At 39.6% G+C, this 24,234-nt stretch overlaps 1 protein-coding gene across 1 annotated transcript in view; it reads right to left on the bottom strand.

Moving 5' to 3' along the window:
- LOC119891493 (hexokinase-2-like) overlaps positions 1–24,234 on the bottom strand; it is a 46,227-nt gene that overhangs the window by 11,698 nt on the left and 10,295 nt on the right. Inside the window, exons 4-9 of the mRNA XM_038703187.1 lie at positions 23,111–23,230; positions 19,989–20,084; positions 18,734–18,833; positions 11,038–11,221; positions 4,735–4,896; positions 3,371–3,604 (exon numbers count right to left, since the gene is read on the bottom strand). Coding sequence (XP_038559115.1) covers positions 3,371–3,604; positions 4,735–4,896; positions 11,038–11,221; positions 18,734–18,833; positions 19,989–20,084; positions 23,111–23,230 — 896 coding nt within the window. The remainder of the gene's footprint in view (positions 1–3,370; positions 3,605–4,734; positions 4,897–11,037; positions 11,222–18,733; positions 18,834–19,988; positions 20,085–23,110; positions 23,231–24,234) is intronic.

The raw sequence follows: 24,234 nt of genomic DNA, 5'->3' as shown, positions 1-24,234 counted from the left end.
TCATGTCCTCAAAGGAGTACCCTTTATCCTTCAAATGTATGTAAACTGCTCTGGCTTGTGATGTTTTTCTCTGATACTCCAAACACTTCTTTTCCTCATCCCGCGTAGTGTTGGTGTTGTTCCTGGATTCTGTGACTGTTACAAAGGTTATCCACAAGCTTTAAGTGCATCCTTCAGGTGTTTATTCTCCTTCTCTTGGGCTTGGGCACTTGTTGGTAGGGTTCTGGCAACCCCTAGCTTATGCTCCAGTGGGTGGTGAGAATCAAAGAGTAAGTATAGGTGGTTGTGTGGGGGGTTTCTGTATACTCCTGTCTTCATGTGTATGGCATAACGCTGTGTGTATCCAAGAAGGTAAAGCTGTTGTTGCTGACATCCTATCATGTGAACTTGATGTTACTGTCCACTGTTTTGATGTACTCTGTGAAGGCTTCCTGGGTTTTAATTTTGACCCAAATTGGTCAACTTGGCTCTTCAACAATCAGAGTTGACCAAATCGATTTTAACCATCTTTCTTGAAGCTTTGTGGAAAGTCTGTTTTTATCTCAGGTACCATTGCCACTGTAGGCCGCGGTGCTGGTCGCTTTAGCAGACTCCTTAGCCTCCACGACTGGCTTCAGTCTGCTTGCAGGGCTCATGTTGTGTGTTTTATTGTTCTCTTTTTAAGAGAGAACAAACTGGGCTCAAGAATGCTAGCCGCTAACATACAGCATGCGGTGCCGTTGATACTGTAGATCACAGCATCCCAACTGAAAGGCTTAAGCAGTGGGTGGGTGTCTCTGGGAGTACCCTGGACTAGTTCTCATCCTAGCTCTCAGGAGTTTTTCTGTCTCACTTAGTCCCTATACAGTGCATCCTGAAACTTTTTCCACATTTTGTCATGTTACAGCCTTATATCATTTGTTTTGTATATGCTCCCCTTAGATCATTATCAGCCAATTTTAAGACATCTCTTATCACTGTTACGCAGTATGACATCAGGCTGTATGTTTCTTTTAAGCCTGATGAAGCAAACTGACTGTTTTGCACAATTGTCTGACTGCCATTAAGGACTGGATAGCTAACAATTTCTTACAGCTCAATGCAGATAAAACTGATGTCCTTATTGTTGCTCCAGATAGTATAGCTTCCAAGGTTGCTCAGTGTCCTGGGTCCCTTTCTTCAGCTTTACAGTCTAGTCTCTCTAATCTCTCTCAGTCTCAGTCTTGATAAATCTATATACTTGTCAAACTTGCCAACATGTCAAATCACTGACCTATGCATGTTTCTTCCATTTAAGAAACAATGCCAAACCGACAACATTGGCTTCCTGTCAGGTTCAGGATTAATTTTAAGGTTCTTGTTTTCATATATAGAGCCCTGCTTGGTCAGGCACCCATCTCTGACCTGCTCCACTCTTAGGCCCCATCCACACTACTCAGTTTTGGTTTAAAAATGGAGTTTTAAAACAAATACAATCTCTGTCCACCTCAGCGTTTTAGCTGCGTATCAGAACTGATCTGCGTCTACATTAAAACGTCTAAAAACGCACATCTAGTGGCCGTTCACGTACACTGGGCATGCGCATGCCGGTGTAAACATGAAGCAGATGGTCTATTACGTAGTTACAGAAGATCTGGCAAAAGAATAAAGTAATACAGACAAATAACCACTCCAGGTATTTTTTTTTTGCATGGACCAATAACTAGCTGGGACTGTTACTGAATTTAACATGGGAGTTAAAAGCGACTGTGGCGGCAGAAAGCAGACTGGTAGGCGTCGCAAAGTAAACGGCGACATGCACAGTACAATTGTAGGCTAGTACTGTGTGCTAGTGTTATTTGCACGGTACAAATAAAAAATGTAATAAAAATACCAAGTCAAAAACTCAGTAGCATCGTGCTTCTGCTTTGCATGACTTATAACACCCAATCAGAGCGCCAAAGTTGAGAGTCTGCGTCGTCATTTCTAAAGTCCTCCGTTTTTGCCCGGGATAGGCAGCGTTTTCAAACTTCTCCTTTTTTTTTTAGTCTGGACGGGAGGTGCAATCGTAGCAAAACGTCTCCATTTTAAAAACAAAAACGCAGAAGTGTGGACGGGGCCTTAAATGAGCAGTTCATGCTCATGTTTTATTGTTGTTTCTTTGCTCGTTTCATGGTCGTTTTCTAATAATTAACTGTGAAAAAACACTGATCTTGCTCTGTGAAAAATGCTATACTAAATAACTTTCATTCCTCAGTCCAAACAAACTCAGGGACATGCAGCCATATACAATGAATGGTGAGTTTGTCCATTCAACAATGTGAATTCTGACAAAAACTCTTGTTCGTGTTACATTTACCTGACGCTTTTATCCAAAGCAACTTACAATTGCTATACATGTCAGAGGTCGCACGCCTCTGGAGCAACGAGGGGTTAAGTGTCTTGTTCAGGGACACAATGGTGGATTGAACCCAGGTCTCTCACACCAAAGGCATGTGTCTTATCCATTGTGTCTTCGCCACCCTATACAGCTGACATGTAATAAATCTAGGGCTGCAGCTAATGATGATTTTAGTACTCGAAGCTTCTATAGATTATTTAATCGATTCATTGTTTAAGAAGGACTTTTGCTTGGCGGCGACGGCACCCCCGGTAATGGCATCAGCTGTGTATGTTGATTATTGATTGATTAGTCTTTTCGGAAATTCATAATGACTCATACAGCAAACATCAGACCAACAACATCAACAGACCAACAACCAGACAACTGCTTTACCAACACAAAGATCACCCGAGTGCTATAAGTTATATTAAGGCGCAGCGCCGACACAGAGACGTTACAACCCAAACTCACGGCCCAAGCAGGAGAACCACAAATGCACGTGTGCACATTTTCAGCTGAGGACTGCGGCTTATTTTGGCTAGCCTTCAACTCAACAATCAATCATGATTTCAGTTAAATGCTAAAGTTGCTGTTGCTTTTACCTCGTCTGTGGTCCGCCGATCAGGTGCCGTCGTGCTGTTGCGGTAATGTTAGGCAACATAAGTTTCGGTGACAGACTGACATTACAGAGTTGTTGTTTTCTTTTAGCTTGAAATAATCCCATACTTTGGTCACTTTCTTCTTCGTCCCTCGCTATTTTCTCTCTCTTCCTCCACTTTGCAAACAGCGGCATCATAATCACATCGTGTTCACACAGCGTAAGTGGTGCAAAGAATTTGCGTTGATGCATTTTAGTAATGCAATTAATCGATTTAATTTATGAATTATTTCAGCCCTAAATAAATCCTGTAGCTCATCTGCAATACACACGTATTGTACGCAGAAATTCACTAAGCTCCGTAGCTCAAGTTCATGTGTGTGTTTGTGAGGTACATAGGAACAGTTGTGGTGATGTTCAGGAAAACTTACTCTGGATGATTTTTGTAAACAGAGCCGTCCACTCCAATTGTGGCACGGAGCTTCTCGGCTGCTTTGTTATCACGGATCTGCCGCAGCACTGCCACTAGAGCAGCAGCACACAGGTGTGCGGCCCGTGTAGACACTATCTGACACACCCTCTGAGTGGCTATGCAGTCCTCAACCGCCGGGTCCAGGCCGAGGCCCCGAAGAACCTTTTCGGCGCTCATCAGACCTTCCTCATCTCTGCAGGTAAAGCAGAATACAAATCACATTCCCTTTGACTGATTAGTGTGATCCTGAAAAGGGAAAGATCACATCACAGGTAAAAATGAACAGCTGGATAGACATGTGGCACATTAGTTCTGCTTCTTAAAACTTTTGCTTCTTAAAACTTTCTGCGTGTCCATATATCTGAGTATACATACATGGTGCAAGATTAAAATAATTTAATGATGCATTGTTTTCTTGTAGGGTATAAACATTGCTCAAATACCTATTACTAATATTTTCTCATTATTCTTCAAAACACTACTGATACAACTTTACCCTCCAGGAGAAAAACATAATATTAGTGCCCCTTATCAGAAAATGGTTGTATTTAGCTGGCTTAACAAGTAAGTCTGTTAACAGTGCAAAATAATTGCTAAGTGCCATTTTAACCTGACACTATGACCTGCCTGCATCTCCTGCTATACTACAAATAAGATGATATAACATCTTTTCTGCCCTTGCATATAAGTCAGAAGGGACTGAAAACATTACCTGAGCATGTTCTTTGTGTATTTAGATTAGTCAGTGATTACCAGCTTGACTAACACATGCTGATACAGTCTATACAGTCATCTCATTCTTCCTGGTGATACAATGTTAGGTGAAAGTTAAACAGCCCATTGGACCTTTTTGTGACCTTGAAGATGTTTTGTTGCTCTTCAGTTCTAAGTGGACACTATTTGTCTGCTGCTTACAATACCATTGTACCATCACTGCATCTCAGTTTTTCAAATACACACTCACACTAATCATAATGTCTGCCGTAAATCATAAAGGAAGTGTAAGATCTGTCCATGAAATTATGAACGATGGGCTTGATGCACAAAACAATAGGATATACCTCCATTTGTCATGTCTATTTTTCCAGGTAATCAAAAAATGAAACTAGGATAATAAAAATCAAATTAGTAATAACAGCTGTTTGTCTCCTGCCTCTGTGATAACAGCGTTGACTTGCTTCTGGCAGCTATTCACACCCACCGGTCATTCAAAACAGCCCCATCCTTAATTATGCATAACTTTAAGCCTTAATACAATACAATACAATACAATACAATACAACCCCCCCCCCCGGACACACACACACACACACACACACTAACTTGTCATTCTCAATGGCATAGATGTAACTGGTGTTGAAGCTTCCAGTGGTGAGGAGCGCTGCTGTGGTCTTGCCCTGGAATAGCAGCTGTTCTTTGGTCATCCTCACCAGGATAAGACGCACCAGTTCCCCCATGTACATGCCACTGATCATCTTCTCAAACCTGCACGGCAACATAAAAAGAAAAGGAACAAAATACTGTCACACCCATATTTACTAAAGGAATGTTCAAGTTAATAGTTTCATTCATACATTACACCAGCCAACCAAAATACTGAATCTACGAACACTGAATGCCTAGCAGACGCTGAACTTTTGACACACAAACACAGAAAGTTTTCACTCTCCTGGCAAAGACCGAAATCTGAGAATCTGTGCCCTTTCATAGATTCCCTTACTTCTTCAGTAATCAAAACCCACAGGGAATTTTTAACACTGTGCTAGGCCTACAACTATTAGAGGATGTCAGCAGAGAATTGCCAGGCACTCGGTGATCATGTTATTTATTAGGCAGAAACTTTAATCTTTGTTGACATTCAGCATCACGAGCTTGTTAACCTGATATTTCATCCGCATCGCTTGACACTGAAGTACTACAAGGACACAGATCATGCAGTTCACCTCAGAACCAAAATCACCATGAACTCATGCACTTCACCTTCCATTTCTCTTTTTATTGTAACGAACATGATCTTGAATTGCTTTTCTATAATAGAGTTCTTTATATCTAAAAGAGAATAGTTCTTTTCTGACATTTTCCAGGCATGTTCAACTTGATCTGCCTTTGGTAGCTGGTGATAATAGCAACTAATTATGTAGAATAAGTTCAGCTACTTATTTCATTGTGTGAATCGGTCACTGCGGCGCGCGGTAGGCTAGCTGAACAGATCGCCTCTACAGTCAACTTCTGTGCTCACGCTTCCGCTTTCTGACCTGCATTTGAACTTTGGTTATCATGCATTAATCCAGGCAGGCAAACAAAAAGGTATGTAATGCCGTGATTTGGCAAACCTGTTGTCAACATGGCTTCAGCAAAATATTATTATTTTGAATTAATCTAAAAGGTTAAACCCTCATTTTGACTAAGCAATCATATTGTAGCTAGTTACCACATGATCCAGCTAATGAATCATCAGATGTGTTTTCATTTTCATCTTTTATTATTCCAAATCTCAACAGCTGATAGCATATGGCTCTCCCATGTTTACCACTATGTACATTTCCTCCTCGTTCTGCTGGCCTCATCTCAATTAACAGGTGGGCATCAAAATAAATCTGCTACAAACACCCTGTACTGCACTGTAACGTTTACTATCGTGTTTTTCAGTGTACAATTTTTCTAGAATCAGATATTCATTGCTTTTTAAACCCGACTGGTTTCTCCTCTTTCATAAGTAGCCAGACCAAGTCTTAACAGGGCTGAGTAGAATTAAGCTTTCTTCACAGTTTTGACTGCTTTTACCAAGACTGTAGCACAAACGATCTGGATTCACAGTGATGATCATGAATAAAAGGAAATATCATACAAGGATTGAGTGGTGTGAGAGATGGAAAATCAAATAAGCAAACAATGCAAGGTGAAAAGCCTGATTATTTGTAACACATTAGAATTATGGGTGAGCAAATAGGTTTAATTGGTTTTTATTTTCTATTTGACCATTTAAATAAAAAAAAGTCTTATAACATATTTTTTTACATTTATCTATAATGCTTTTATGTTTTATGTAAAGCACTTTGAATTGCCTTGTTGCTGAAATGTGTTACACAAATAAAACTTGCCTTTTCGGGTCTTAAAGGTGTAAATTAAAATGAGTAAATGCTCATCGCTGATCTTATGTTCACTTTAATGTAATCAGACCAAAGAAAAGAAGAAAGAAGAACAGACAATAACAGATGAAAGCAGAGGAGACATGGAGGTAATAAGAAAGGATCAACATAATGCTTCAGAAGGCAACAGCCTACAATCAGCCACAGCTATCCGTTATGTAATCATGTAGATCCATACGGCTCAAATATGAACAGCATGTTTTCCAAATAATCTCATGCCGACACTTGTGAACTCAGTGGACAGAGAGGGAGATGGAAGCACAGAAGGGACATGGAGACAGCGGCAACACGGGCGGCCTGGAGGTGGTCACCTTATATAGATCAATATACACACAGTTATTTACAATCTTATATTTGAACCAGATCGTTCATGGAACAAAGGAAGAGTGGGAAGGTGAAGGCAGCAGGGTGACTTGGGGGATGTGAGTGAGATTAGACATCTTTATGGACAGAAATGAAGTATCAGGCTTTATTTGGAATATGTTGTCCACATTTGGGAGCACACCGTTTTATTTTTGGTGCACGGTGTGCCGACATGAGCTGGAGTATAGCCCAAGACAGAACTGATATATTACGCCATACAAACAGAGAGTTTCATTTCAAAAGGCAAAATTGAATGGAAAGATGACCCTGCTGAGGTCAAATGTCAGATAATAAAGTGATAAAAATCCAACTTGTATAACTCTGCAACTTCCGTGTAAAATATATCTACAGCATGTAGATGGTAATAACATTTAATGTAATTTGGTTATGTTAATGTGTATCTAACCTATCTTACCTAAAATCAGTGTATTTTCACCCAAGTGCATATGACTACATTATATGTACTTTCATTACAGACCAGAAGAGCCATGGTTAAGGTGGTTAAGCCATGTCCGTGATACAGCACAATATCTACTTGGGCTTCTCAGACCACTTGAGCCCACTCTTTAGGTGTCATTTTCTATATATATATATGTGAGACTTTGGAGTGGAACCACTGAAATGACTAGTTAAATTGAAGAGCCCATGGTCTCTAGGTCTCATTGTTATTACATCACTCCTGCAACTTCTTAGTGGGCATTAATGATTTATGAATTGCAAACTGTTATGAATAAAGATGTGGGTTTTTTCCTAAACGCCAGCTTCATATGTTTCATTTAACTGAACAACATGGGGCCTTCCTCTCCTTTCTTTAGGAACAAGGGTTCTCTCATTCCTCATTGTGGGTGTGGTGTAGTCAGTTTATATATCAGTATCAGGAACAATGTATCTGACAATGTACAGTGTGATATGTGTTATATTATGTGGTGAGGTGTGGCGCAGCACACGTAAAATAGCACTGGGAACTGGCAAATGGCAAGAAAACGTTTATATTCCATTTTTTCAGACGGAATGGAACAGTAATTGTGGGGATGGAGAAGGGGACCGGAAATGGGGAAACAAAAACTTAGTTGACCCTTCATGAGTTCAGGCCAGCTCAACTTTGAGTTGTTGTGTATCACGCCCATCACGTAGCAACAAGTGTTGTTTGCAGCTTTATTTCACCGGCTTCCATTGACAATGACTTGTAGCGTGTTATTTTGTCACCAGTAGTCCACAAAAGCAGTGGAAAATCTAAAATATATATATATTTTTAAGATGTTTTTTAAACTATTTATTAGAGTTAAACTAGAGGCTTGGTTGGAAAGATTATCAGAAACATATTGGTTGGTTAAAATGTGAATGCACTTTAGGAAACAGCAGGTCTGAGATCACAACTGACTCTCCCAACTATCACAAGCTAATGTTACCTAGCAACCTTAGCACAGATATTTCCTTTCTGACATTTAGGGATAATGTCAAGGAAAAAAGGTAAAAGCTAGACAGCTTTTTTCAGATTGCCAAATACTGGGACTGATAGAGATGAGGAAAAGACTGCTAACATTGGCGGCGCCACCTTGTCTTTGGTGTAGCGTCCTCAGGAAAGACGCTACAAAAAGAACAGCTGAGTTTCAATTATGTCAGTAAGTAAACAGCACGTTTACTTTAATGCAACATCGTAGCAATACTACATACCCAGTCTTTTATTGACTCCAGTGTCAAGGACACACAATTATAAGTAAAAAGAATGCACCAAGCGCCAGTTGTTTCCTAGGCCTTAATGTGATCAGTTTGGATCTCTTGGTTGATCCGGCAGAGTAGCAGATCAGGGCTTCTGCAAGGGTTTTGTACAGTGCAAAAGCTTATTATTATTATTAAATTATTTATTTTAATTGAATTTATTTTCCTCACTGTGGCTGCTACTTCTTGGTCTCTTTCTCACAGAAATTTTTCAAACTGATCTGCTGTCAAAAAATGCTGAAAATGACAATTTTGATAAACGATAGCGGAATCACATTTCCTTTGACTACTTTATAATAAAAAGTCAACTCGTTTGTCGCTAGTGAAATGCTTTTCAGGTGAAGCTGCAGCAGTAGGAAGGGTTTGGTTTGCATTAGCAGTAACTTTCAGATTTTGATTAATACAGCGTTTTTTTCAGGAATGTCACGACTATCTCTGCCATAGGTTCAACACCCAAACACATGAACATTGGGGTAAATTATTTTTAGGTAAATTACAGGCCAATATTACCCATTAATTATAATATAAATCAATTCAGATCATTTAAGCAAGTCAGTATCACTGAGACTAGAAACTATTATACACTACCTAATATATCCTGACCATCACTTCCAAATTACAAGAACCGAATATACCATCAATCACAGTATCATTTTGATGCAAAAAAAGCTTTTGATAACAGTCCTGAAATGGTAAACAAAAGCCATATGGTGGAAATGTTGTTTGATTATTGGTTATACAGTAAAAAAAAAACAACAAAACTCGACAAATTTCTACCTGGATATTATCATGAAGCGCTGTCAGGTTCATGTTGGTGTTGGTCGACATATCAGAAGACTTTAGAGGGTTACGCACATGAACAACTCATAAGACGTTTAGAAGGTATTTAATAATGCAGGAGGAAGAAACTCTGCATCAGATGGTCTCATCACAGATCATTCTATTACTTGTTTGCATTTGTCATACGAAGTGGACCAGTAAAGTAAGTGAGCCACAACTGCAAACATGCAAAAACAAGTTGGCCCATGCAAATAGCTAGTAAAGGCTTATCATGTTTACAGAATCTATATGTATTCTCCTTGAATGAATTAATGCATATACCTACATGCAAAATACCTAAAAAATATTACATATTATAATAATTAGCCTACAAATTATTATATATTGAACATATTTGTTAAAGTATTTTTTATAGTATCTCTTTCATATTTTGAATGTAATTTTTCTCTGTATTCATTTCTCTATATTCAAAATCAAGATCAAGTGAGTATTTGCCCTTCTGCTCCACGGGAGGTTTCTGTCCTCCCCCCGAGCTCGCTTTAGGACACCTCCGTTATTGTTTGACAGGTGTACCATCCCAGTTAAACTCCCCACCTTCTGTTCTTGACTGTTGCAGTACTTTGTTTTTATTTTTATTTCCTCTTACTGTGTTTATGTATGTACCAAACAACAAGGCAAACAGTGAAAATCTACTTGGCAATAAAACATATTCTGATAAATATGAAATATTATAAATAATAACACATTAAATCGTACAGTTATTATAATTAAGTACTTTTTTTAAATGACACACATAATGTTAGCTTCTCGTGATTAGTTTGAATGGTGTTCACACCAGAAATGAACAGCTAGAGAGTTCACTTGATAGTGGTCTGAGACCACCCCTTTGAGGCGGACCAGAGTGTGGTTATTAAGTCCGCATCACAGTTTGAGTCCAGCGTTCACATCAACCCAAAAGAACCGTGCCAAGAGGGTTAATATTGCAGGGTTTGGTCCAACTGGACTAAACACGGTTGGTGTTAACCGGCCAATTTATACTTATGCTACACCAGTAGCTAGGCCGTCATGAGCATTTATAGTTGTGCGCTGGTGTCTGCGATTAAAAACCCAAAATGCTAGTTGGCAGTGGGGGTTTCTATGTTCCACTGGAATGAGTCTCTTTTCCGCTGTTGTTGGTGTAGACTACTACAAACAATGGCGACTGAAACTGAGCGGATCATGTTGGAGTTAGAGATGGAATCTATGGTGTAGATTCAACGCAGTATATTTTGGCCTTTAGCCATGACAGGAATTACACCCTGAGAATGAGAACCGCATCTGTCTGTAACAAGGCGAAATGGCATGAGAATGTTGTCCTGATAAAAATAATACTATGGAAATGCACATTATGGTGAATTGAGAGTGACAAAAGGTATACACTTTGCATTAACAGCAAACAGCAACAACAGCTAATTTAAACGAGCAGGTCAGATATCACAGAGATGATTATAGTGACATGAAAAATTTAAATTAGAAATAAAATCATCAAGAAGCCTGTCTGCAATTGAGTTACGTGAAGCTACTACAAAGAGATGTTTTATGTAGTAGCAAGACAGATAAGCTTAAAGCCACTTACAGCTGCTTGCCAGGGTTCAAAGAGCCTGCGTCTATTTCTTTGTCAATGTCAGTGCGCAGGTCGTCCAGGGCACCATCGTCTCCAAAAGCACCCCACTCTGTATTAACACACATCCGCCCCTCATCGCCGTCCAGCAACTCAAGGTTCCTCATCTGCTCCATGTAGCAGGCATTGGTACCCGTTCCTTGAGGGAAAAAAGCATAATAATTACTGTGCAGTTCACATCCAGAAAAGACCCAGAATGACAAAAAATGTTACTGCATTCATGTTTGAATCAGATGAATCAACCTGTCGCCCTCTCCCAAGGCCATTAAAGCAATGATTCTTCACCAGAATCTCCACCAATATCTACTTTTTGTTTAAATGTTAACAGTTTTGGTTTGTTTCATTATCATAAAATGTGTCCTGTGAATTTTGTTGTTTTTGTTCTGCGATATTGCCTATCTACTGTTAATTTAGTCTATGCTGCACGCCATGTTGATCTTAAAGGTGAATAAGACATTATGAAGTATGTTTTACGCTATCAATATTGCGATATGTTTTATGCTATCGATATTGCGGTATGTTTTTACGCAATTGATAAGTTGGGGAATAGCCACCTTATTGTGGTGGAAGGGTTTGTGCATCCCTGTGACCCTGGGAGCTGTGTGGTCGGGGGCAACACCTCCTGCCAGGCTCTACAAAAGCAAATTGGTTCCAGGTTGCCAAACAGACAGGTTGCCAAACAGACAGGTTGCCAAACAGACAAAAGTCCCTTTTCCATCCGGATGGTGCCAGTTCACCAGATATCTAGCCTACATATGACTTTTTTGGTTTTACATTGGGAAAATCTGGTACCTGGGAGGTTTTTTGGTATCACCTCCGTCGAGGTGTCAAACGAGTTGAAGGAATAACAAAAAAAGTACTGATTGGTCAGACAATCATCACTATTCACTGCATGCATCATTGTGTCCTGAAAAAACTCGCCATTTTCAATTAGTTTAGCCAGAGATTGCCAGATAGTAACTGTTACAATACTCTTTGCACTTCATAACAGCTACATACAGAGAATCAAAAAGGGCAACACTTCAATATCCTCGTATACAGGCTAGTCAACAGGTAAGTGCTTTAAGAGCCATAAAGGTCCCACATGAATCAGCCACAGAGGAGATGCACCACATCACTTATTGTTCTGAGTCTTTTGTGGTGGCAACATTTCAATTTCAATTTAATATGGATAGCCCCTTGAGATGCAGCATCTCGTTTTCAAGAGGGTCCAAAGACACATAAATTATACAACAGGAAAAACAAAAACCAACAAACAAAAAACAAGTGCTCAAAACAATTGAGTTACTAGGCAGCTTACAACCTCGCCCCAGACCGAAGACACATCATAGCTCAGACATGTTACAGCTAGCTCAAGTACATCTCATTTACCTCATTACACAAATGAAACCCATAATACATAAGAGATTCAATACGGAAAAGATATTACATAAGAAAGACAGAGGTCGAATCCACAGGAGGTAAATCAATTAGACAATTACATCAAGCAAAATACAATTACAAGAAATACTGTTTAGTCCAGCATCAGTAACATACACACACATTGTTAAGATATTTAAATATAGATAACCTTAATCTGCGAAAAGATGAGATGGATCTAAAGGAAAGAGGGAGATTGTTCCAGTCACAAGTAGCTTTATAATGAAAAGCTTTATGTCCAGCAGCTGAAAAGATTCCTGGTACAGTAAAGACGAGATATTGCATCTCTCTAAGTGGATACATAGAACTACAAGGAACCAAGAGTTCTTTCAGATATGGTGGACAATCAAAGTAGGCACATTTGAAAATAAATAGGAACCAATGGAAACCTCTTCTTGAATTAAGCTGAAGCCTATTTAGTGATGCATACATTACACAATGATGAGTTTTAAAAGGATACCTCAGAACAAATCTACATAGAGTTAAAGACAACATTAAGTCGCTTAAGAACAGTGTCACTAGTGTTCATGTAGATGATATCAGCGTAGTCAGTAATGGGAAATATCAATTGAGAAATTAACCTTTTCCTGACTTCAAGTGTGAAACAATTAACAGATCTATAGAGTGAACTGAGACAGCCATATATTCTTTTTGTGATGTAATCAATGTGAGGTTTAAAGGTAAGCTCAGAGTCAATCCACAGTCCAAGGTATTTAAATTTTTCCAATTTCACCATGGAGGACCCACCTTCAAAATAAAGTTGCAAGTTAAGAGCACAAGGTTGTCTGTGCCTTGTCCCAAACAACATACAACAGGACTTTTCCATAATCAACAATAATTTGTTATTGTGAAGCCATTTTTGAGTCATAATAAAGTCAGCTTGTGACCTGTTCAGTCAGCAGTGTAAATTATATTATCATCAGCATAAAGATGAACCTTACAGATGGAGCAAATATGCGACAAATCATTAATGAAAATCGAGAACAAAAGGGGTCCTAGAGGGGAACCTTGAGGAATCCCCTTATCAACCAATAAATAATCAGACAGTGAACCTTGAAAAGCAACACACTGCCGTCTATTGTGAAGATAAGAATTAAACCATAACAGGAGCACTTTGATTCAAACCTATTGCATAAAGCTTGTCAAGGAGAAGGTAATGATCCACCATATCAAAAGGAAAGGTTGATAAAAATAGCACCAGTTAGCTGTCCCTTATCGAAGGCGGAGAATTGGTGAACTTCAATAAAGCTGTGGTGGTTGAAAAATTTGGCCTAAAGCCAGATTGATATGGGGATAAAATGTTATTCTGAATAATGAATTCTGATAATTGATTAAAAATAATTTTCTCAAATATTTTGGCAGTGGTGCAGATAATAGAAATAGGGTGATAATTATTCATATTACAAGCATCACCAGTTTTGAAGAGAGGGGTAACTTTCGCACATTTCCATGTAGCGGGAACAGTGAAAGTAGTCAAAGACAGATTAAATAGGTCCGCAAGTGGAAATATCAATACATGAGCAGCAAGTTTACCTAGCACATCCGGACCAGCACTACTGTTGTCCTTTAGATCACCTATAGCATTAAACACATCAATGGGCATGATTTATTTTTAAATTTGAATGAGCCAGAGGTAAAATACAAGGTTGAGAAATGGTCATTAGCATAGGAATAAACATGTTTGGTATTACCAATAGCGGTAAAATGCTGATTGAAAGCATGAGCAATAAGGGGAGGATCAGAAATTGTAACATTATTAATTTTTAGTTGATTCACGGGAGTTTTGCTATTCCTATTGAGAACCCGATTCAAATGATTCCAGAACTGTCTAGGGTTATGAAAGTCATTAAGAAAGCAGTCTCTATTATAACTGGATTTAGCGTTTCGGGTTTATTTGCACTGATTCCTGAGAGATCTATAATGATCCCAGTCAGGGGCAGATTTAGTAAGGCAATATTTGGCCCATGCCTTATCTCTTTGCTTAAAAAGATTGATTAGATGAGAGCTGATCCAGGGTAAGTGCTTCCCTTTAACCATTTGTCCATGCATCGTCAACAAAAGGAATTAGCTGGAACCTGTCCCAATTAATAGTGTTTAAATTGAAATCTCCAAGAATAATCAATTCTTTATGCCTTCCTAATGAGTTAATTGTAGACAAAATGCACTTTGTGGAATCTGATGGGGCAGACGGAGGCCTATAAATATTGCCAATAATTAAATGTTTATTTACATGAAAGATAATATTTATAAAAAGACTTAAGTTAACTGGATCTACTTCAGGAGTAATACATTCAGAGATAAGATTTGCATCAACATGTGACCACCCCACCTCCTCCGGACAATCTATCAGCTCTGGACAGTACATAATCACTGATTTCAATATCACTATCAGAAATTGTATTACTTAGCCAGGTTTCTGAAATAGTAATAATGTTAGGTTTGTACTGAGCAACCCAGGCTCTAAGAAAATCAATTTTTGAGGCAAGGCTCCTGATATTAATGTGAACAACCTTTAGACCTTTAACAGATTCCATTGAAAATGAGAAGAAGAACATGTCAGGCTACCATACTGAGAAGTGTGGAAAGAGAGGGTGAAAAAAGCAATAGCAACAGACAAGAGCAAAAATATACAAAACTCAAAATCCACATAGATAAAAATGGCTAATCTTTTTACTTAATCATTAATCAATACATAATAGTTTTACAGTGAAGGCATCAGATAAATTAATGACTAGACAAATTATGAGTGAGGCATGTGACAAACACTATTCAATTCTGGAGTCCCAAACTAAAGACTCGCACTAGCTACTCATAAGCAGGGCAAAAAGACAAACCAGATCAGGCCTCAGACTAAAGCAACCAGCAATCAGCAGGGACAAAAAGCAATATTCAAGCAGAAAAGTCAAAAACATTAGAAGCCACAAGTGAAGAAGGTCCTTGAGCTGGTGTTGGTTGACCCAGGGGTCAGCAAATAGGTCAGCTTCAGCTGCCTTCACTCAACCCACACAGTTTTTTTTCTTTTTCTTTTAAACAGTCAAATCATCTTTGATGCACAGATGAAGTTGAAGTTGGTGGAGCTATGCTGAGAAAAGGTACTTTTTCAGATATTTTGACATCCACATGAGAAAAAAACTGAATTCCATTAGCTTCTTCATTTTCAGCGTGCACAGTAATGTGCTTGTCTCAACTGGAGAGTGAGGCAGATGAAAATCAAGCAGTTTGTACAGTCTTGGGAAGAGGTCTAATCAGGCACAATAAGTGAAAACACCTGTGTGGGTGGACTATGGGTATTTAGGACAATTAGCCAGCTCTAGAATGAAGGTTTATTCTTAATTTGATATATTTATTGTGGGAACACAAGCACTTTCTCACAAGAGAGCAATCAGGCAGGTTTATGATCCACCATATAGATATTAAGTAGCTGCTTTGCACCTGCCTCGAACTTCTACTCTCCCCACATTCAGGCCCAATCCCTGTGTTCACCCTTTGAGGTGCGTTGACGGGAAGTCTGTGAGGGCGGCTTAGGACTGTCCCACTGCCAAATTGTGCGAGGGCATTTTGAGCCCTTTATAGACCCTTTTCCTAAGTCCGCATTTCTGCAGACTTTGGCTGAGGGAACTGCCCACAGTTCATAGCGGTATGACCTGAAACATGGGGGTCACTAGGGGATGCCTGGAAGCGAGAGAAATATCACGGCAAATCCGTGTTATAAGAGAAGAAGAAAACCGTAAACAAACAAGCATCTACACCGACGCTGATGTTAACATTGTTGAAAGTTTTCTTAACTTAAGATGTTGCATAGAACACATGAAGTCAGAGGAAAACAATACAACCTTATTACATACTTAGTTTATTCAACTATTTACTTTAGTTTTTGCTTGATGATGCTATTTGACCAACAATAGTGTATTGATTAATTACAAATATATATTGACATTTAGGCTACCTCTCCTCCACTCTGTAGGGCAAGAGCCTGCAGGACTTAAAAATAAGGCAAAAATATAAAATAAAAAATGTGCAACGTGTTTCAGCATCGTCAAGGTAACGTGATAATGTGGCAAAGGGCTGTCCCATTCCCGTTTACAGTATTTTAAGCCATTGCAGCCTCTTGCACTCAAGCACTTTCCAAGTGACGTCAGTAAGGTCTGTGAGGGTTCAGGGCTTAGGGGTCCCCCCCTTGGGATTGGGCCTCAGACACACTCATACACACCTACACCTCTGGTCTCTCACTGCAAACACACCTGCCCCACCTCTCTATGTCTCTCTCTCTATCAGCAGTAGGCTATTATTTATAAAGTTGCTGAAAAGAGAGTTTTCCACCCGCGATCCGTTCCCATGGCAGCAGGTCTGCTACATGCTGGATTGTAAATGACGTAGCCCATCCAACAACCTGAAAACAACATCTGCACTCCGTGTTCATTGTTGCATTACCTGTCTCTCCACTCTCCACAAAAATCCACCATGTCCACGACTTGTAATGTAATAGCCGATACAGGGAACAGAGCAGAGGCTGCAGCAGGATAATAAATACTATGGTCTTTAGCCCCGGGGCCTATTTATGTAACAGGTTTGACAATGAAAATATGATTTATTGGTCAGCACTATTTGGCACCATATTGTACTTTGTTAATCACATTTAAAAGATTTGAAAAATGTCTTTCTCAAGTTTTCCTCAAGTATTGTGTTACAATGCTAGTTGTATGATGTGAAATGTTACAAATAGCATTGTCACATGCTAAAACTGACATATTAAATGTGTAATAAGAGTTTTAACTGTTTTACTAAATAAAGTCATTTGGCTTTTTGGTGGCGCTCCATCAAACCTAACTTGACATCGTTAACCAGTGGGGTGGCACTGTGGGATCATGTTCCTGTCACTGCAGCAGTGAACTCTTTGGGGGTTAGCCATCTGTGCCGCATGGATGGGATCTAAGATTAACAGAAGCAGTTGGTAACTCAATGTGAATTGGAGGAAGTACAAGTCTGTCCACTTTTCTCCAGAGCAAGAGTGGGCGTTAGCAGTGACGAGCCCTGCAGTGCAGGGAGCATTGGCTTCCCACTAATTGGAATAAAACATAAAACGTGCAAAAGCAGACTATAAGATATCATAATGTATACAGTCCTGGAATGGGATCTTCTGCCATGTCGAGAGACAGACTGAGGATGTACCCATTCCTACGGTCCTTCTGCTTGTTTTTTTTAATATTTCTGTCTCCACATTATATACCCTATTATGTTTACACAGACAAGTAAATTGTAGTTTGCAGCACATGTATATGGACAGGTGACAAATTAAAGGAAAACCTGAATAACTGAGTGGAGAAACAACAAATGCAGATGCTTCCATACAGGAAGAAGGGCTCGCTGAATGGTTTAATGAGAAGGAAAGTGATATAAATCATGTGCTATGACCTTCATAATCACTAGGGGCCTCATGTATAAAAGACTGCACAGATGGCGTACTCACTGAATTTGTAAGTAATTTGTAAAGTATGTATGCACAGAAATATCCACATGTATAAAATCAGGTGTACGGCAGGTCCTGCTCACCTTTCCTTTATACATCCCAGTCAACGTGAAATTGAGCGCACATGCACGAGCCACATGCCCCGCCTTGGCCCCTCCCATAAATTATTATGCAAAAGACCAGAAATACGCCAGCGTCACATTCTAAAGGTCCAAATAACAACGGCTAGTCCTGCTGCAAAACACGTGAAAAAGAAAAAGTGCAAGATCTAGGTGCTGAAGCCTGAAGTAGAGGCGACAATAAATATTTTATTAGATGATATGAACTCTTGGATCAGCAGCAAACGCAGAAGACAGAGGGCACAGAGACGTTTTATACATCCTCAACACAACTCTATGGGGAAAGCACGTAATTTTATTTTGACCGTAAACATCAACATATGATCACACTTTTATTGTGTATCAACAGACATTGTAAGGTTTTTCACTGACAGTTGCACAGAAATTGAAGTAGAAACTGTATTTTAAAACATTTGGTGAGTTTTGGCCTACTTTGGAGTTTACTGACAGCGCCAGAGAAAAGTCTGTGGATGGTCTGCACATTCTCTCGGCTCAAGAGTTTGCGCCACGGCCTGGACATTCTCACGTCATGTTTTTATACCCAGATCTCAACCCAACTAAAACACTTTGGGAGACTGTTTTACTGTTACACTTACTGGCCTTCACCGATCCTTGTTATTTTTTTACATTCACAGACTGGACTCACCCACAATCAGGCCAATTTCACAGTGATGATCATCGTAGCCACAGGTCATCATGGTTCCCACTGTGTCATTGACTACAGCCACAATGTCAAGGTCAAAGTCCTGCAAAGAGATTTAATTTAACACTATATATTAAAACCAGCACAGACTATGTTAAGTTTTGGAAGTTTGGTAATAAACATAGAACTGGTGATTTACAGATACAATTTGTTGGACTGTGGCAAAATATTAAGTTGCAAAAAATGGATCTGAATGATCTGAATGTCACTTCTCCCCTGAAGTGGATGTGACAACCAAGCTGCTTTCCACCTCCCTTTACATCGACGAAAGCTGTTGGTGACTATCAAGGTATGTTCAGACAGGCAATGAAGCAAATTTGCATCTAATAACATCTTTAAATTGACTTTGCATTCAATTGTACCACCTCTAAAATTCATTTTGCTTTTTGTCTGAACACACAGTCAGACAGGTCCAGCCGACACTCATAAAGGTAGCCCGAGCGCACAACAGAGCTGTCAAATGCAGACCTGACCAAGCTGCTGACAGCAAAGTCCCACAGCAGTCCCGAGTGCGTTCACAACTACAGCTTACTGAACAGACTGGCTGGACTTTCAGAGGTGCTGAGAAGTGTATTTTTCTTCTTGACATGTGGGATTTGAAAAGATGACTGATTTCAGTTGCTCCCCAATGAAATGCTTACGACAAGAAGTGAGTCAGTAGGGCCTGTGGTATGCCCTGCTGCTTGTCAGTGAGAGCTGCCAGAGCTGTTTTGACATAATTTTGCCAATTTCCCTTTAAGGTTCCATGTTATGCTTATTTCATACTTTTATTTTAGGTTTTTACTAGAACTTTCTTTCTTCTGATTGGCCGGAACTATTGGTCGGCAGGAACTAGCTGGCACAATTCTAAACATTATTTGCGGAGATAGGTCTGGCTATGCAAAATTAGGCCTCACTGATTACTGTTCAACAACACAACTTTCTAACTTTATTCAGTGATTTTGGTGGATTTCTGGATCAGATTTTATGGAGAAAATATTTTCAGGTTTTCCCGCTGATATCGCCCAGCTGCTCTCTCAATTTCCTGATGGATTACGTGTCATTAGCAGCTAGCGGTAACTGCAGTGTTAGCAACAAGTAAAGCTATTTGTCAATCAGGAGGATCCTTAAATCACAGAGGCAGCGCAGCCGGAGGACATCTCAGAGATTTTTAGGTCTGAAGTTTGCAAACATGTTCAAAAATCTTTTGTCCACTAACCCCTCTTTTTTTGATGGCTTTCCTCAGGAGGCTGACCACTTCCTTTCCCTCTACTCCGCTTGCCTTGAAACCTTTCGTCCAAGACAACAAAACACTCTGCAAAAAGGAAAATTAAGACAGAGAACAGAATACATTATCTACTGTTCATTTCAACCTTGTCATAATAATCACTTCAGTTCAGTTCAAATCAGTTTAGAGTAATAACTCAGACCTCGCCATTTAACAATCTGATTGAGTGACTCCACTATTTTAGAGAAAATAAATACAGCTTTTAGTGTCCAAATTTAGACACTATTTAAATATTGGATAACTCAAAAGCAGCACCTCAACCTTAACAAGCATTAAGCTTCTTTTGCTGCATGTCATTTAGTTTCCTTTTGTGTTCCTTTTTCCATCAGTTTGTGGAGGAAAGTTTATTGTGTTATGTTTTTTCTACATAGTGCTGAACAACTTCACCCAGTTAGGTTACTTACTGCCCCCGCAAACAAGAGACAGACAAGACATCTCATACTGTAAGGCAGGGGTTGGCAACCTGTGACACAAGTGTGAGTGTGGCTATACGAAGCCATTTTCAGTGGCACATGATAGAACATACTGTACTACAATATCGGCATGTGTTGTTACTTTGTTAAATACTAAGTGTTTCCCACAAGTAGACTTTACTTGGGAGGTAACTCCTGGCTTTTCAGTTCTTGAAAGCAATTCTGCAAGATTAAGTCCCGAGGTCTTAATGAGAAACTTATCTTAAACTTCTTACTGCCAGAAATCAGGGGCACGCCTCTAGAGCTGGGATGGAACAAACAGAGTTATGCAGTGTTTACCGGATGTCACTATTAATCGCGCTTTAAAACGTTAATTAATCGTAAAGGCTCCGCTCCACTGAGTGTTTTTGTTGCAACTTGCACAAAACGAAAACCAAGTTACACGAGTGGTGCACCAGCTTAAAGTGCCGTGCTTATCAGAGATATGGAGGCTACTACTGTACACTGCCTAAGGGACCAAACTGTGAAGCTTTATTTCCACCAAAGAAACGTCTGAAGTCGGCAGTGTGGGAGCATTTCAGGTACACCAAGGCCAGGGCGTTACTGAAGATAATGGATCCTGCCCAGGGTGCGAACTACGGGGGAGTCAGGGGGAGCTTAGCACTCGGTCGCTCCTCGATCTCCACCGCCCCTCTCCGGTACGGGTTGTGTTGCTAAGAACGATGAACGGTTTGTGATCGTTCTCTCTGGCTGGATGAATATTAAGCATAATCTGTGCACTACTGCAGCTGAGGGGTCTCGGCAGCGCCATGCAACTTTCTAAATTCTTCCCTCTCACGGAGAAAAGAAAGGTCAGGTCGTAAACACAGCCGCAGCTGTGGTGTGAAGCATAATTGTAGCAAAATGGCTGAATATGATAATAATAATAGCCTAATTATAATTATTATAATAAGACATACATGCCCGATTCTTTCACTGTCAGCCCCAGGCCTACATGCTTGCAGCTATTAATGATTCATCAGTAAGAATCACAGTCTGTAGTACTGTACTCTAGCCTTGTTCTTCTCTTAACAAATGTTGGGCTGATGTTCACAACTCTGTTGTCACTTTGTAGTATTAAAGGGCATAAAAGAGAGATCCTGTGTATGTCCTCATTGAAATAAGGATTTGTGTTGATCTGAGCATATATGAGGTGTAACTATATATTGTTATTGTGCATCACAGGTGATGTTACGCAGTAATCCAAAACTAATGTAACTAGTTACTTTCAGCAGTGGGTAATCTAGTAAAGTAAAGCATTACTTATTAAAAAGTAACTAGTAAAGTGTAATCCATTACACTTTTTGAGTAACTATCCCAACACCGGTGAGTTGTGATGTAAGAGTTGATGGGACTTATAGGAGAGCATATTACCCAGTTAAGCCCCTGCACGGTACCAGCTCGACTCAACTCTGGTTTTCCATTGTGGAAAAGTTGTACCTGTACCTGCTAACAGGTAAATTTTGTTGTATCACCTCTGTCGAGGTTCCAAGTGAGCTGAGGAGATACTAAAATTTGATGTGAAAACACAGCAGACTCGTGATTGGTCAGAGAGAATTGTCACTATTCACTGCATCATCATTGCCCACGCCTGACAGCAGCAGAAAGTTTTATATTTTACAATTTACATATATTATTTCATCACTAAATCCACTTCTGAGAAGTTTTGAGGTGAGAAATCAGCTGTGTAGATTTCGAATATTGACACTTTTATGAAAAGCTCACCCCTTCAGTCATAATGTAAGTGACATACTGTTATGTAGCTACAGGTGTACTCCCATTACTGGCGAATTGATAATCACGTCACCATTTTGTTTTATACCTTTATAAAAACACAAGTAAGGAGGATTATTTATAGGATCTTACGTTCTATACCTGATTTCTGTTAACTCGCATGTGTAATGCTTAATAACACAACCAACGAGTCTCTAGGTCAGGGGTCGGCAATAAGTCTGGCATCGGGCCAAATTTTTTTAAGATGTTACATGGTGGGCCAGAACATAGTAAAAATTTTTCCGACCCTAAGATACTCGTGTCCCTGTTTAGTTCGGTCGGTGGTGTGCGGGACCCCCGTTGGGCGGGTTGGATGATTGATCCCAACATAAGGCAAATTGTTTTTTTCTCCCAAATTGATTATAAGGACACTTCCGGACATGCTCATGATAAAGCATGTGCTGCAGTGTGTGCGTCACGGCATTTGATCCGCATTCATGAACCTATGGACGCTTATTTTCTTTTCCATGAGGATACTCATATTATCATCATACGTTTACTGCCGGCTTTTTCAGAGGTGTTCTAAGCAGGCCAGAGTCTTTTCTGAATGTCCTTCAGAACTTTTCAAAGTAAAAGCTCTCAATAAACTCGACATAAAGCATTACTGCAAAAAAACGTTTACGTGCTTCATTTTGGAGGCACAATCTCTTAAGAGGAAATGATTATGTGAGTAACTGTTCTGTCATGACTGAGATCTCTTTCAGCACCAGCCGCTGTCAGTTTATAATTTTTTTTATTATTCTGCTATCTGCTATTCTGCGGGCCAGATATTATTCCTGGTGGGCCATTTCTGGAGAAAGCTGATAAAATAACATCTAAATCACTCACCTCATCCAACTTGGTCTGCTGACAGGGAAAGGAGAAGGTGAAGCCCAGAGGAAGCTTTTTATCCTTTATCCCCAACTTCTCCAGGAAATTAGCCAGACAATCAGCTATGTGTTCAAATAACTGCAGGCGAGAGAAAAGGTCAGTTTCTTATTAATCAAGGTTTAATTTTCAGGACTGACTGTGTGTGTGTGTGTGTGTGTGTGTGTGTGTGTGGGCGCACGCGCGCGACTGTCTATGCAGAGATGCTGCAGTTATCATTAATGCTACTATTATGATTATTATTAGTAGCAGTAGCATTTGTAGTAGAACTATGGTTCTTTTCTTTGCCACAAATAAAACAAGTCAATGACAACTTCCTCAATTACCTGTGCATGAATCCTGCAGTTAGAAAAGGATGGTTCATACAATAAATGTTACAAAATAAGAGTTTGATGGATGTTTCTTGCAGTAACTAAAACATAATCTCTTAATTTACTGCTGTTTAGGATATAATATTACCCCAAGCCTGCAAAACAAAACCTGACTTTAAAACGGGAGTTTGTTGCCTGTTTGTACAATAACTATATATCATAGCTTATACAGGTGTTTTTGCATTTACTACAATATCAACAAACCCTCCCAACCAATCCCTGTTTGTTTAGTTCAGCAGCTTTACAGGAAATAAAAAATAAATTAACTTGATATTAAAAGGACATTCAACTGGTTAATTATGGTGGCATTCTAATTTTCAATGTTGTCTATGGTTTGTGGGGGAGTTGGAGTTCTGAAATGAATTACAGAAATGTTAATGTTGATCCATACTGCTCTCTCCCTTTCTCTCACACGACTTGGCACAAGCTCAGCCTACCGCTGTGCTTTTCTACAGAAGCAGATTTTTTTCACTATTTGGTGAGCCTGTGGAAATGCATTTGGTTGGGGGTGATAATCAAGAGGAACACACTTTAGATTTTGTCAGTGTGAAGCTGCAGGTAGACTCAGGGTTGCTGTTGCTGTGGGCATTCTAGCACCTTTCACATTTGTCTGTTACAAGTTTATAGTTGTATTGCCTTGAGAGGGGTGTGTGTGTGTGTGTGTGTGTGTGTGTGTGTGTGTGTGTGTGTGTGTGTGTGTGCCACTCAGCTCTG

Source organism: Micropterus salmoides, unplaced genomic scaffold (genome assembly GCF_014851395.1).
Source record: "Micropterus salmoides isolate LMB-PRFRI ecotype aquatic unplaced genomic scaffold, ASM1485139v1 Ms_hic_scaffold_7, whole genome shotgun sequence".
NCBI lineage: Eukaryota > Metazoa > Chordata > Actinopteri > Centrarchiformes > Centrarchidae > Micropterus > Micropterus salmoides.
Note: the sequence above shows the minus strand (reverse complement) of the source record. Positions and strands in the feature narration are given on the sequence as shown.